At 33.6% G+C, this 12,016-nt stretch overlaps 1 protein-coding gene across 1 annotated transcript; it reads right to left on the bottom strand.

Annotated features, from left to right (window-relative positions):
* Nucleotides 1-1,283: 1,283 nt before the first annotated feature.
* On the bottom strand, nucleotides 1,284-3,718 carry LOC113696763 (uncharacterized). The gene is made up of 4 exons (XM_072056233.1): nucleotides 3,557-3,718; nucleotides 1,848-1,983; nucleotides 1,454-1,555; nucleotides 1,284-1,323 (listed from the first exon to the last, which is right to left on the bottom strand). Exons 1-4 carry the CDS (start codon nucleotides 3,672-3,674, stop codon nucleotides 1,284-1,286), a joined length of 396 nt encoding a protein of 131 aa, XP_071912334.1. The 5' UTR covers nucleotides 3,675-3,718.
* Between the last annotated feature and the right edge of the window lie 8,298 nt (nucleotides 3,719-12,016).

The raw sequence follows: 12,016 nt of genomic DNA on the forward strand, positions 1-12,016 counted from the left end.
AGAAATCTTCCGAGACTTATCCTTTAACTCTCTCTACGTGGCATCTCCTTGGAAGATGAAAGAACCAATGAGGGAGCAAGAAGAGAGAAGAGATTTGCAGCAGATAATGAGAAATGTATATTGATCTGGAAGGTTGCCAAAGAGAAAATCATTATTGTCAAATGACCAGGATAAATGTTTCTTGGTATACCACTAGGAACATGATAAAAAAGATACAAAGATAAATGTTCACAAGTAAATCTTGGAAGCCCTTGGTAAGTGTCTTGGCAAGTCACATAATCATACCTGACCTAAAAAATATCATTTCATTTTATTGGTCACAAACCCATAGCAAGTTGAGAGGCCAAAATGCCACACCTCAATATCGTAGCTCAGTGAATCACACTTGCTTACGATATATATACTGCCCAATATGTAATAGAAAGAGACCTCCCCAACAAGTGAAAAAAAGTAATCAGACATCAAGAAAATTGATTGCGAGTAAGTATTTGGGGTCTGGAGATTACAAAAAGGAGCTTACACAGTCATTCAAACGTTACTTACACTCATGATAGCAACAGACTGGCTGTATATTTCATGACTAGAAACAGTAGCTAGTTTCAAGTACGAATTGGTACAAATGACCGTTATATCATGGACCAAAAGGTTTAAATTAAAAAAATCTTAAAGGTAGTTATGAGAATTAGAACAAGTCGCGTAGGTGCAACTAAAGACAAAGGACTTGATAAATAGACAAATAAAAAGAGATGGCCAAAAAGGTTCTTTCTGGAAAGATTACTGTAACTTTTTACAATTAGCAGTAATTTCAAATTGGAATGGTGAACTCCCTGCTACATCTGCCTACTCTGCCTATAAGCTGACTTTGACATGAATACTGAGCAATCGTTTTGTTTAGATTGTTGTTATTATTATTATGGAATGGTTATGCCTCTTCTGGGTTTCTTTCATTGACTTGGTCCATAGCTTATTTGAGAGACCATAATTTATGTTAAATGGAATTACACATATGTGTATGATATAGTGCTTGTTAAGTTATTATCCGTAAATAAATATCTTGCCTTGATTGACTCAATCTGAGAGAGCAACAGATATGACCAAAAACAACATGCCAAAAAGATCTTTCATGCCTAACTTGGTCCTTGAATATATAAGGTACCCTATTTTACGGAAGTTACAAGGACAAATGCCAGTTTTTAAGCAATTATACGGTGAGTGCATGATTGCAAGTTCCCTAGCCAAATCTGTAAAGCCTTCATTTAAAGAGAATTAGCTCCCTTCAGCAATCATAAAAGGACATTTGGCCACCCATAGGGACAACAGCAACTGAAATTTCACAAGCAAAAACATTACAGCAATAGGGAAGGCAAACCCAAACAACCAGCTAGTATACAGCAAAAGAAGAATTGGTCAGAATGATAGTCAGCTCAATATAAAATGCTTGAAACGTAATTGCCTCAAGTAACAACCAGTCACCTCTGAAAAGGAGCATGCCCGAACTATGTGTTTGTGCTCAAATGAATGCAATTCATCCCCACTTAATGCATCCCATAGTTTCCTGTAAAAAACAGTGAGCATTTATAAACAGAAAATGTACGCTGCCAACCCTACAGCTCTCGACCACAATTCTAGAATATAAGGCATCACATAAGCATGTTGGATGCTGATGATTTTGTTCTGCTGTCAAAAAGGCTTTCATACAAATAATTATTCAATTGAAACTATTTGAGTCAGGAAAACGATTTAATCTAATTTCAGGAAAAAAAAAAAGCAATCATTACCTAATGAGAACACATTAGATAAGATACTTGCGTCCCGGAAATCAAAGAGAAACAGAAACATCTACTTACGCACTAAAATCAGCAGATGCAGATGCAGCATGTAGAGCAGGTTTATCCAAACAACAACTCCAAACTGCACCTTTATGCCCTTGAAAGGTTCCAATCCAATCACCAATCTCTCCATTTCTCAACATTGGATTGGAATCTGACATGAAAATAAACTAGTAATTAACCACAGTCTATTCTCTTATACCCAATAACCTTTTAACTAAATACAATAACAACCATCTCTTGACAATATTGCTTTATACTTTCAGATAACAGGTTTTATAACAAAACCTCGCCATCCCTACTTCTGCATTATTTTTTTATTTTTTTTGAAAAGGAGTTCTATACTGTACCATCAAAATCAAAATCAACATTCATTTTCATGGAAACCTAACAGTAGTTTTTGGTCAAGTGTCGAGTATTCAAATGTCAAATGACCAGGATAAATGTTTCTTGGTATACCACTAGGAACATGATAAAAAAGATACAAAGATAAATGTTCATAAGTAAATCTTGGAAGCCCTTGGTAAGTGTCTTGGCAAGTCACTTAATCATACCTAACCTAAAAAATATCATTTCATTTTACTGGTCACAAACCCATAGCAAGTTGAGAGGCCAAAATGCCACACCTCATTATCGTAGCTCAGTGAATCACACTTGCTTACGATATATATACTGCCCAAAATGTAATAGAAAGAGACCTCCCCAACAAGTGAAAAAAAGTAATCAGACATCAAGAAAATTGATTGCGAGTAAGTATTTGGGGTCTGGAGATTACAAAAAGGAGCTTACACAGTCATTCAAACGTTACTTACACTCATGATAGCAACAGACTGGCTGTATATTTCATGGCTAGAAACAGTAGCTAGTTTCAAGTACGAATTGGTACAAATGACCGTTATATCATGGACCAAAAGGTTTAAATTAAAAAAATCTTAAAGGTAGTTATGAGAATTAGAACAAGTCGTGTAGGTGCAACGGAAGACAAAGGACTTCATAAAAAGACAAATAAAAAGAGATGGCCAAAAAGGTTCTTTCTGGAAAGATTACTGTAACTTTTTACAATTAGCTGCAATTTCAAATTGGAATGGTGAACTCCCTGCTACATCTGCCTATAAGCTGACTTTGACATGAATACTGAGCAAGTGAAAGACAAACTGAACCTGGTTATGAAAATAACAGGACCTAACGATAAAGAGATCATAGCGATGGCAATTACTGCTAAAGCCCAACCTAAATCCCAACTCTACAAAATAAAGAAAACCAAAGAATTCAATTCGCCAAGGATTCGAGCAAGGATATTGAGACTGAAGTACATATCCTTTCAGAATGCCCAAAAGCCTAATGGTCGGTCAAATTTGTTAGCTCAGGAAGCTGCAAATGAACAAGATATGCTCAATTTACAAGAATGGGTAAGTGTGAATATGAAGGAAAAGCAAGAGATTAGGTCGGTGCTATCCGTTTCCTTTCTTTTAATTCTGGTAGCAATTAACTGGGAATGCTTTTGAATACTCATTTGCTTGGATAGTTGGACCATCAAACGTCAAAGCAGTAATCCATTCATTATATTTCTCCTAACCATTAACTAGCAGGGGAAACTAGACTGCTAAAGCGTACACACAAATATGATGAACTAGTAAAATTCGTATCAACAAGCTAGATTGCTCAACTAATACCGGTAACTAGTGTTCAAATTCATATGTCTAAATAATTCTGGCAAAAGGAATTACCCTTGCTCGCACTGATGAGGAAGAACCCATCTGGAGTAATTGGGCTGTAAAACAAATCCACAACTTGACGAGAATGACCATGGCAAACAAGGGGAGCAGCACCCTTTTTCTTATCCATTACTTAACCGATCCAGCGAAAAAGAAAAAAAATGAAAGAAATTTATAACTTTTGGGAGCAGCAATCATAAAAGTACATTTGGAAGTAGCAGACATAGGGGATGAGAAAAAGTAAACTGCAAGTTTTCATTTAAAACAACCATTTATATCCAACTCCACAAAAGGATGAAAAGCAACAATCTTTCTTACTTTTACCAAAAAACCAAATCAAGACTGAAGCGTTCACCTCTTAAAAATAACTCAGATTTTATGAAAAGCCAAAATGGACCAGCTCGTTCATTATTCTTAGCTATAAGAAATAGCACTTCCAAAGAGACTTGACGAATTTGACCAAATTTTGCTAGAACCCAAATCAAGATTCACAGCATTCTAGCCAAAAATCACTAACAAAGAATCAATTCATGAAAATCCAACAAATCTATAAGAACGGAACAGAAGGGATTCAAAACTTGTTGATGCTTAAATCAGAGACTAACAAGATTGAACCTAAAAACTAAATCTGACGAAACAGAGAAGGTGCAACTAGCCGTTCCCACAAAAATATATACCATGCATTGCAAAATCAGACACATAATATTGAAATTACCTCAAACTATACCTTCAATCCCTAACTTCTCATTTTTCCCAAGCTTCAAGCTCTAAACTCCAGCTTTCACCCAAATTTTCAAGCCCTAATTTTTTATTTCTTGCCACCAAGCCAGTGTAACAGCTGAATTAGGTATGTTGGTGGTGCGAACTTGATAAAATTGGCTAAATTGATGACAATGGCAAACTTCAGTTCATGATGGATTTGGTAGTGCGAGCTTAATACAGAGGAGTTCATCTTCGGGGAAGTGAGAAGGACAAAGAGAAAGGGAAAAAGTGTCTGAAATTTTGGCTAAGTGTTTTGGACATAGAGTGCATACTAGTGAAACAAACGATGTCGTTTCCTCAAAATTCCTTTGTCCGCCATGCCTCTTGAATTTTTTAGTTTGCCGCTCTTTGTTTTGTACGTATAAATAACACACATTCTTCCTATATAGATGCAAGAAAATCACACTTTGTTTGTCCTTACTCCTACCTCTCTCTTTTTTCTTTTTCTCATCTTTATGTAATTAAGTTTTTTTATTATTTTGAATTTTATTTTTTTTACTCTCAAGTTGTATTAAAATAATAGAATATGACAATTTAGTGTGTTTGGGCAAAAATTTTTTAACATTTTAAACTAATATAGGACTTTTCTAATTTATTATACAATAAAATAATTTACAAACTAAAAATGTTGTTAGAAATATGTTTATGATTTGAAAAAAATAAACATTCTTTTATCAAAATCTTTTTGGTACTCATTTTATGGTGTTATCAATTATGTATGACTTGCAGTCTAACAAACCAGAGAACCAAATTAGTTGATCGAACAATCAAAATAGTTTATATTCAGTTTTATTGTTAAATTCTACCATTGACTACCTCTATTTTTAGATTATCATAATTATTTATTTTCCACCATGTTGCCATCAAGATAAATAGGAAATGTATGATTTTTTTTTATATTTATAACAAATTATTGTTAAATTGTTACATTACTGCAAGTGATAAATGTACTTTTGTTCTTTTTCAAACATTTATTTTAATGTTTAATTTTGTTTAAAACTATTGTACTAGTATAGATTTGCAAGACAAAACTTAAGTTCTCAATAGTTAAAAAATTCATTACAGAGAAAACACAAAGTAGTAGTTGCAAAATGTGTATAAATTACAGTTTATTTTAATGTTTAATTTTGTTTGAAACTATTTTACTAGTATAGATTTGCAAGACATAGATTTATGGGTAATTTCTTTTTTTTTTCCTTTCACATATTTAATTTATGTTAAATACAAAACCTACCAATTTCCCTTTCATAAAAATATTAGTGCAACACTTTTTGAATTTTACTTACAAACATTTATGTATTTAACATAAATTAAATGATTCAAAGTGAAATGCCCATAAAGAGCAGAATATTTGTTCATGTAATGGAGGAAACCCACAAAGAGTTGGTACTTTATGGACCATTTCTTTTTTAAAAAAAATTTAATTTATGTTGAAAAGATAACCTGCCAGTTTTCGTTTTGTAAGAAATCAGTGTAACACTTTTTGAATTTTACTTACAAACATTTATAAATTTATCATAAATTATATGTTTGAGAGTAAAATGCCCATAAAAAGTTGGTACTTTGAATAGATAATGCTCATTTGCCCATAAACTACACTCCCTGAAGGCTATTTTGTTAATTACTTTGTAGTACTTTGTTATTCCTTTGCTAATACTACTTGGCATGTAGTACAAAGGATAAATCTGGCATAAATTTCTTATTCCATTGATAAAAAGACCTGCCTGCCTTATAACTATTGTAATGAAAGATATATCTTTAGAGTTTATAACAAATTATTACTTAAGTTTGAGAAAATTATAAAATATTTATGCATAGTTTATCAAGATACCATTCACAATTTCCTAATAAAAAAATAGGGGCTAAATTGTAAAAGCTAGGGTGCCATAATAGAAATAATAAAATTGGTGTATTACATATGGGGGTTAAATAGCAAAAGTTAGAGTGCCATAGTAGAATTAATGAAATTGGTGAATTACATATGGGGCTAAATTACAAAAGTTAGGGAGTAATAATAGAATTAAAGAAATCGGTGTACTACATATGGGGCTAAATTGTAAAAGTTAAGGTATCATAATGGAATTAATGGAATTTTTTACAACATTTGGGGCTAAATCGCAAAAGTTAGGGTGGCACAGTAGAATTAATGAAAGTGACTTAGAAATAAGTACTTTAAACATTCGTGGGCTTCTTCAGTTAGACAGAGTTAGCTATCCTTACATTCGCCGGCAATGGAAGCCTTAGTTACTATGTAGGACTGTTTTTCATGACAGGGCGTTTTAGCTCCTCTCCATTGTAATTTTCTTACCATTAATAAAGGTTTTGATTAAAAAAAAAAAAAAAAAAAAAAAAAAACAGTGACGATTAATTCTTGTCACTAAATCCGAATCGGTAGAGTGACAGTGACGATATTAGAAGTTGTCACTATATAGATCATTTTAGTGACAACGTTTTTCAAGGTCTCCTTGTCGTCACTAAGCAACCACATTTTGTGACGACTTTTGTCGTCACTAGAAAATGTTGTCACTAATGACCATATTTCTTGCAGTGTAGTTTGTGACGAAAATAACGGGTCGTCACTAAACATTTAGTTGCTCTGATGCAATTGTGACAACTTTAGGTGTCGCGACTAAAGAAGCTCCTTTTGTGACGACTTATTGTCATCACTACAAAATATTGTCACTAATAACTTTTTTTTTAGTGATCAGTGACGACAACAAAAAGTCGTCCGTAAATAGGCCAAGCAATAGTGATGATGTTCTTAATGTCGTCACTATTGTGTGTTCTAAACACTCCCGCACTGTTGCTAAATCTTGGCGGGAATTTACTAGTGACGACTTTTCTAAGTCGTCACAAATGAGTTGGCTCCCATTAGAGGTTTGTGACGAGTTAGAAAGTCGTCAATAAAGGATCCACTTTTGTGACAACTTTTTTTCGTCACAGAGAAAAGTTGTCACTGATGACCAATTTTCTTGTAGTGGTTATTCCACTAGTTTAAGCACTAAACCAACATTATTAGCATCATCATTCACCAAATCAGTTCATCCGACCAAAGTGGGAGTTCATAGAGCCCACACAACAATTTTTCCAACATAAACAAGCTACCCATATGCAAACATGAGCTCATATGTGCACTACTACTTCTATAAAGTAAGATTTGAAGGGTTGATCATGATTTACCTTCTTAGATGAACTAAGACAGAATTTCGACCCAACAAAGCCAAAGAAAACCATGGAAAGCAGCCCTCTTTCTTAGCTCGATGTAATCTCCAAGTGATTTGCTAAGTGTAGGTGAAATTTGAGGTGAAATGGAGAAGATTTGGTGAAGGAAATGAAGAGGAAATTGGAGCTGTTTTTTCCTTCCTCTTGGTCGGCTGTTTGGAGCAGCAAAAGAAGAGCTAATGCTGATGGTAAGCTTCCATGAGAAGCTTTAAAATTTGTGGCCAACATTTGCTTCCAAAGTCAACTCTCCTTCGTACGCGCACGCGCGTGTTTTGTGTTCGATTCCTCTCGAGTTTATTTCACTAGTGCACTAAACCTCTGACGCACTTATATTTGTATCAATATTATTCAATCTTAATTATCCCAAAATAAGGGTCTAAAGTCCCTCAATTAAATCGCGCACGTAAAAACGCGTACTTCTGATTTAAGCGCGATGAAGTGAACCTTCCGAGAAATTCTTATAACGATAATATAACTAACTAACATTTGAACACTTAAACATAAAAATACCTATTTTAAGACTAATGTACATGTCTCCAATTTCCAAACTTATAGTACTCTCAAAACGGTTATTGCTTCCAAACGCGCATTCACTATTCTCACTTACCGAACTTCCAAGAAAATAAATTTTGAAATAAGTCACTTTAAAAATATAATTAAGCTATAGATCCATGTAATTAGGTCTAGAGAGGTTAGAAAATAATATTCGGGGCAATTGGCCAAATAAATAATTAAATGAGCTAGTAATAGGAGTTTAAAATAGGTAAATTTTTGCGAGTCCTCACATGAGTCGAGTATTAATTCCTCAATTAACCTTTCTTAATCTACCATTGATCATTCTTAACTCTCCAATATTAATACACTCCCGATTCTAGTATAGCCTCGAAAGACGTGCACTCGTTGTTCCGAACTAAACGAATTTTTGAAAAGTGAATTTTCCAACAAAACGCTTTAAAAATATAAAAGAGGCGTTGTTCCATATAAATGGATTTTAAATTGTCGAAATAAATAATTTGGAGAAAATGAGTAAATAAATATTTAAGTAAACTTGTAATATTCGATAAATAAGAAAATTTTTTGGTCCTCACATTTATGACTTCATTATTTTTCTCAATTCAGTCCCAAAATCATACACAAATAATCTAATCACAATAGCCTTTCAATAGGCTCAATGTCATTCAATTACAAAACAATGCTAGAAAATGGACTGGAACTAATGTTTAAGACAATTAACAAAATCACAAGTTTGATGTCTCTTAGCATTTTGGTCACCATCGAAGCTTCACTTATCAGATTGGGGTACACCTTATACCGTTTCGAAGCTAAGACAAAGGGTTACAACTTTCACGAAGACAACTCAATCCAGTTGACATTTGATCTAGGTCGAATTTGCAAATTACAGAACCAGAATTCATTATCAGTCTGGTTATAAGCACTGGATTTAAATGGTAATAACTCAAACTACAAAATTCCGATTGAGGTATTTTTAGATGCGTTGGAAAGCTGAAACATAGAGTTAAAACTTTTATGTTTTGGCCAAATGCTGATTTTATACAGATCAAAGTAAAAAACGAAGCCAAACCTGTGAAATCTCAAAACTGCCTGCTGAAAAGAACATTTGGCAGTCAGGGGTATTTCAGTCATTTTACATGATACAGTGCTCAGATTGAGCTAAAATTTTACAGGCAGCTATATAATATCATTTTCTACAACTTTTATGTTTTGACCTAGGCTTGATTCGGCCTCTAACATGGACGAATTACACTGGTCAAAACAGAGCAGATTCCACTATCAAAGCTGGAAATTCAACTTTTAAGGCTAAAAATTACAATCAAGCCACTAATCATCTCACAAATTCCATATCCAAACCCATTACCAACATTTGAAAGTTAAACAACATATTCAAGGCTTAAAATTATCAAACCCTAGCTGAAATTTCATGAATCACCACCAAAACTACAAAATCTTCCATAAAACCTAATACAAACAAGCATAATCTCATTCAAGTGCAAGATTAAAGAAATAAAGTAGCTTCTTGCCGAAAGTACCTTCAAACCTCAAGAAAGATGGAAGCTTAGTGTTTTTCCTCCAAAAATCTCTCTACTCAAGTCCTTAATCTTCCCTAGTGAACCACTTTTATGGAGTATTTTACAAGCTTGTGGATTGAAACTCAAGATTCAAGCATGAAGTTGGGATTGAAGATGAACTTTTCTCTCCTATTTTTCCTCTCAAACTCACAGCCAAGATGGAGAAAAAGTGCAGGAATTTTTGGTCCAAAACAAAGTTAAGAAGATAGGAAAGTTTGTTGGTCAAACTTGGTTAGCCAACACTTGTCAAGCCGTCATTGGTCCTCTTGTTTTTTTTTTCTTTCTTCCTTTTCTTTTGGTAAAAAATAGTGGCTGTTTTATAGGATATTTTAGGGGTGATTAGCTAAAATGAAAGTAAGGTGATTAAGGTAATAAAGTAGTGTTCAAGTGGTGTACTCACTCGGTGACAAACGGCACATGTCGGTTCACACCGTTTTTCCTTAACTCACACGTACTAGGGTTTTCACTTATAATTCACTAACTTATTATTATTACTTCTAATCACACACTTTTTCTTATCTAAAACTCACTCTTCACCACCAAATTTAGTACACACTCCGTATCGATTACTCACACTACCAAAAGACGTAAAACCCCGTAGAAACCCTAATTTGCCCTAACGATGAAAGTAAAGGGGAAATTCTTAATTCTATTCTTTATTCCAACTATTGAGGGAGTAAATAAATAGTAAAAAAAATATTATAAAGTAATTTAATCAAAATAAGAGGAAATTTTAAGAAAACATGAGCGAATTTTCCAGTCGTCACACAAACATGCAAGGAACACTCACCACTTGATCACAATCGTTTCACTTCAACCCTGGTTCGTCCTCTTGGACAGGCTCAAATCTTGTGATCATGTAATCCATCAAGAGTCTAGCCACTTAAAACCTAAATGATGAGAAAATATGAGATTCGAAGCTTCACTTAGCAACCACAGAAACTACAGGTTTAACCCTAGTATTAGAACACCAAAAGGGCCACGGTTCTTAGTTTAAATCAAGTTCTTATCAAGTTCAAATCAAGTGAAATATTTCATGCATGTTAAGGTTAATACATCACCAAGTATTTCAAATCAAAATATGCAGGATTTAACCAAAGAAAGTTAGGTTTAAAACCCAGAAAATTTTTCTAAAGTCCCACTCAATCCATTAGATAAAATTTCCAGCTTTGGTGACATTCTTTGAAAAGGTATAACTTGAGTTCTGTAGGTCAAAAAATTACAAAACTTACACCTTTAGAAAATAGACTCGAATCACTAACAGGCTTTAGAAGACATCTTCATGAAATTCAACTCATAGACTAGTCAAATTTCAGTTCAAACTCACTGCTATCACAAGTGCAAAAACAGAACAATCATGATTTTCAAGAAACTTTGTAGATTTGTTGGTATTTATAGAAATTGAACCAAATGCTGAATTTTACACTGTTGGAATCTCTATGAGTCTAGTTTCAAATGCAACAAACAGAACTCAATTATGACTTTTCTATACGAAACTATATCCAATTTCCAAAACTGCACAGAGCTTCCTTAAAAAATTTTCAGATTTCTAACAACTTGAGAAAATGAAACTTTTCTTAACAAAATCTTACTCCCTTGGCTTAAATTCAACATACATATGAAAAGAAAGGTTTTAACAAATGTCTTGAATAAGAGTATGTCAAAATCACCACAAAATTTCTGAAAAGAAAGCTGAAATTCGCTCTCTCCCTCTCGGCCAGCCATAACAGAAATTTTTCTAGCAAAATCTCCAACAAAATTTCCAACTTTCCTACTTAATTCCATGACAAATGCACTATATCTTATAACTAACATGTCATGAGGCTTATGACATATGTTCTTGGCAAGAAAATCCATCACAACTCCACACATATATAAAAGTTCAAGTAACTACATCACGGCTGGAATTTTGCCTCTCAAAGCTGGAAATTTGCATACCAAGACTAAAATTCACATATCAAAGTTGAAAATTTCATATCAAAGCTAGAACATCTCTTATGAAAGCTGGAAATTCATCTCAAAGTTAGAAAACCTCACATCAAAGCTGAAAATTGACCAAACCCTAGCAAAACCATGAAATTACCATAAACATACTTCCTTTAACTTCAATCATAACATATTTTGCATAAATCTCAACAAACAAGTAAAAAGAGATATTATCTAGAAAATTTACCTCAAAACCCCAAGATGACAAGCAACTCAAGAGTTTTCTCCCTCAAATAACTCCATCAAGGGCTCACCTCCAAGCTTAACTCAAGGTTTATCGAAGTGGATTAGGGTTGATCTTTGGAATCTTCACAAATCAAGCAAGGAAATCAAGATGAAATTGAAGTTTTTTGTCTCTTCTCTGTCTCTCTCTTAGGTTCGACCATAAGGAAGAAAAAAAATGAGAGATTTTGAC

Source organism: Coffea arabica, chromosome 6e (assembly GCF_036785885.1).
Source record: "Coffea arabica cultivar ET-39 chromosome 6e, Coffea Arabica ET-39 HiFi, whole genome shotgun sequence".
Taxonomy (NCBI): domain Eukaryota; kingdom Viridiplantae; phylum Streptophyta; class Magnoliopsida; order Gentianales; family Rubiaceae; genus Coffea; species Coffea arabica.

What these genes read in the sequence shown, in the direction of transcription:
- LOC113696763 (XM_072056233.1), bottom strand. Translation starts at nt 3,674, where the DNA reads ATGGATAAGAAAAAGGGTGCTGCTCCCCTTGTTTGCCATGGTCATTCT. An exon ending in CCTCATCAGTGCGAGCAAGG is followed by an intron (nt 1,984 to 3,556) that starts GTAATTCCTTTT and finishes TTTTCATGTCAG; the next exon opens with ATTCCAATCCAATGTTGAGA. An exon ending in GTGACTGGTTGTTACTTGAG is followed by an intron (nt 1,324 to 1,453) that starts GCAATTACGTTT and finishes GTGAAATTTCAG; the next exon opens with TTGCTGTTGTCCCTATGGGT.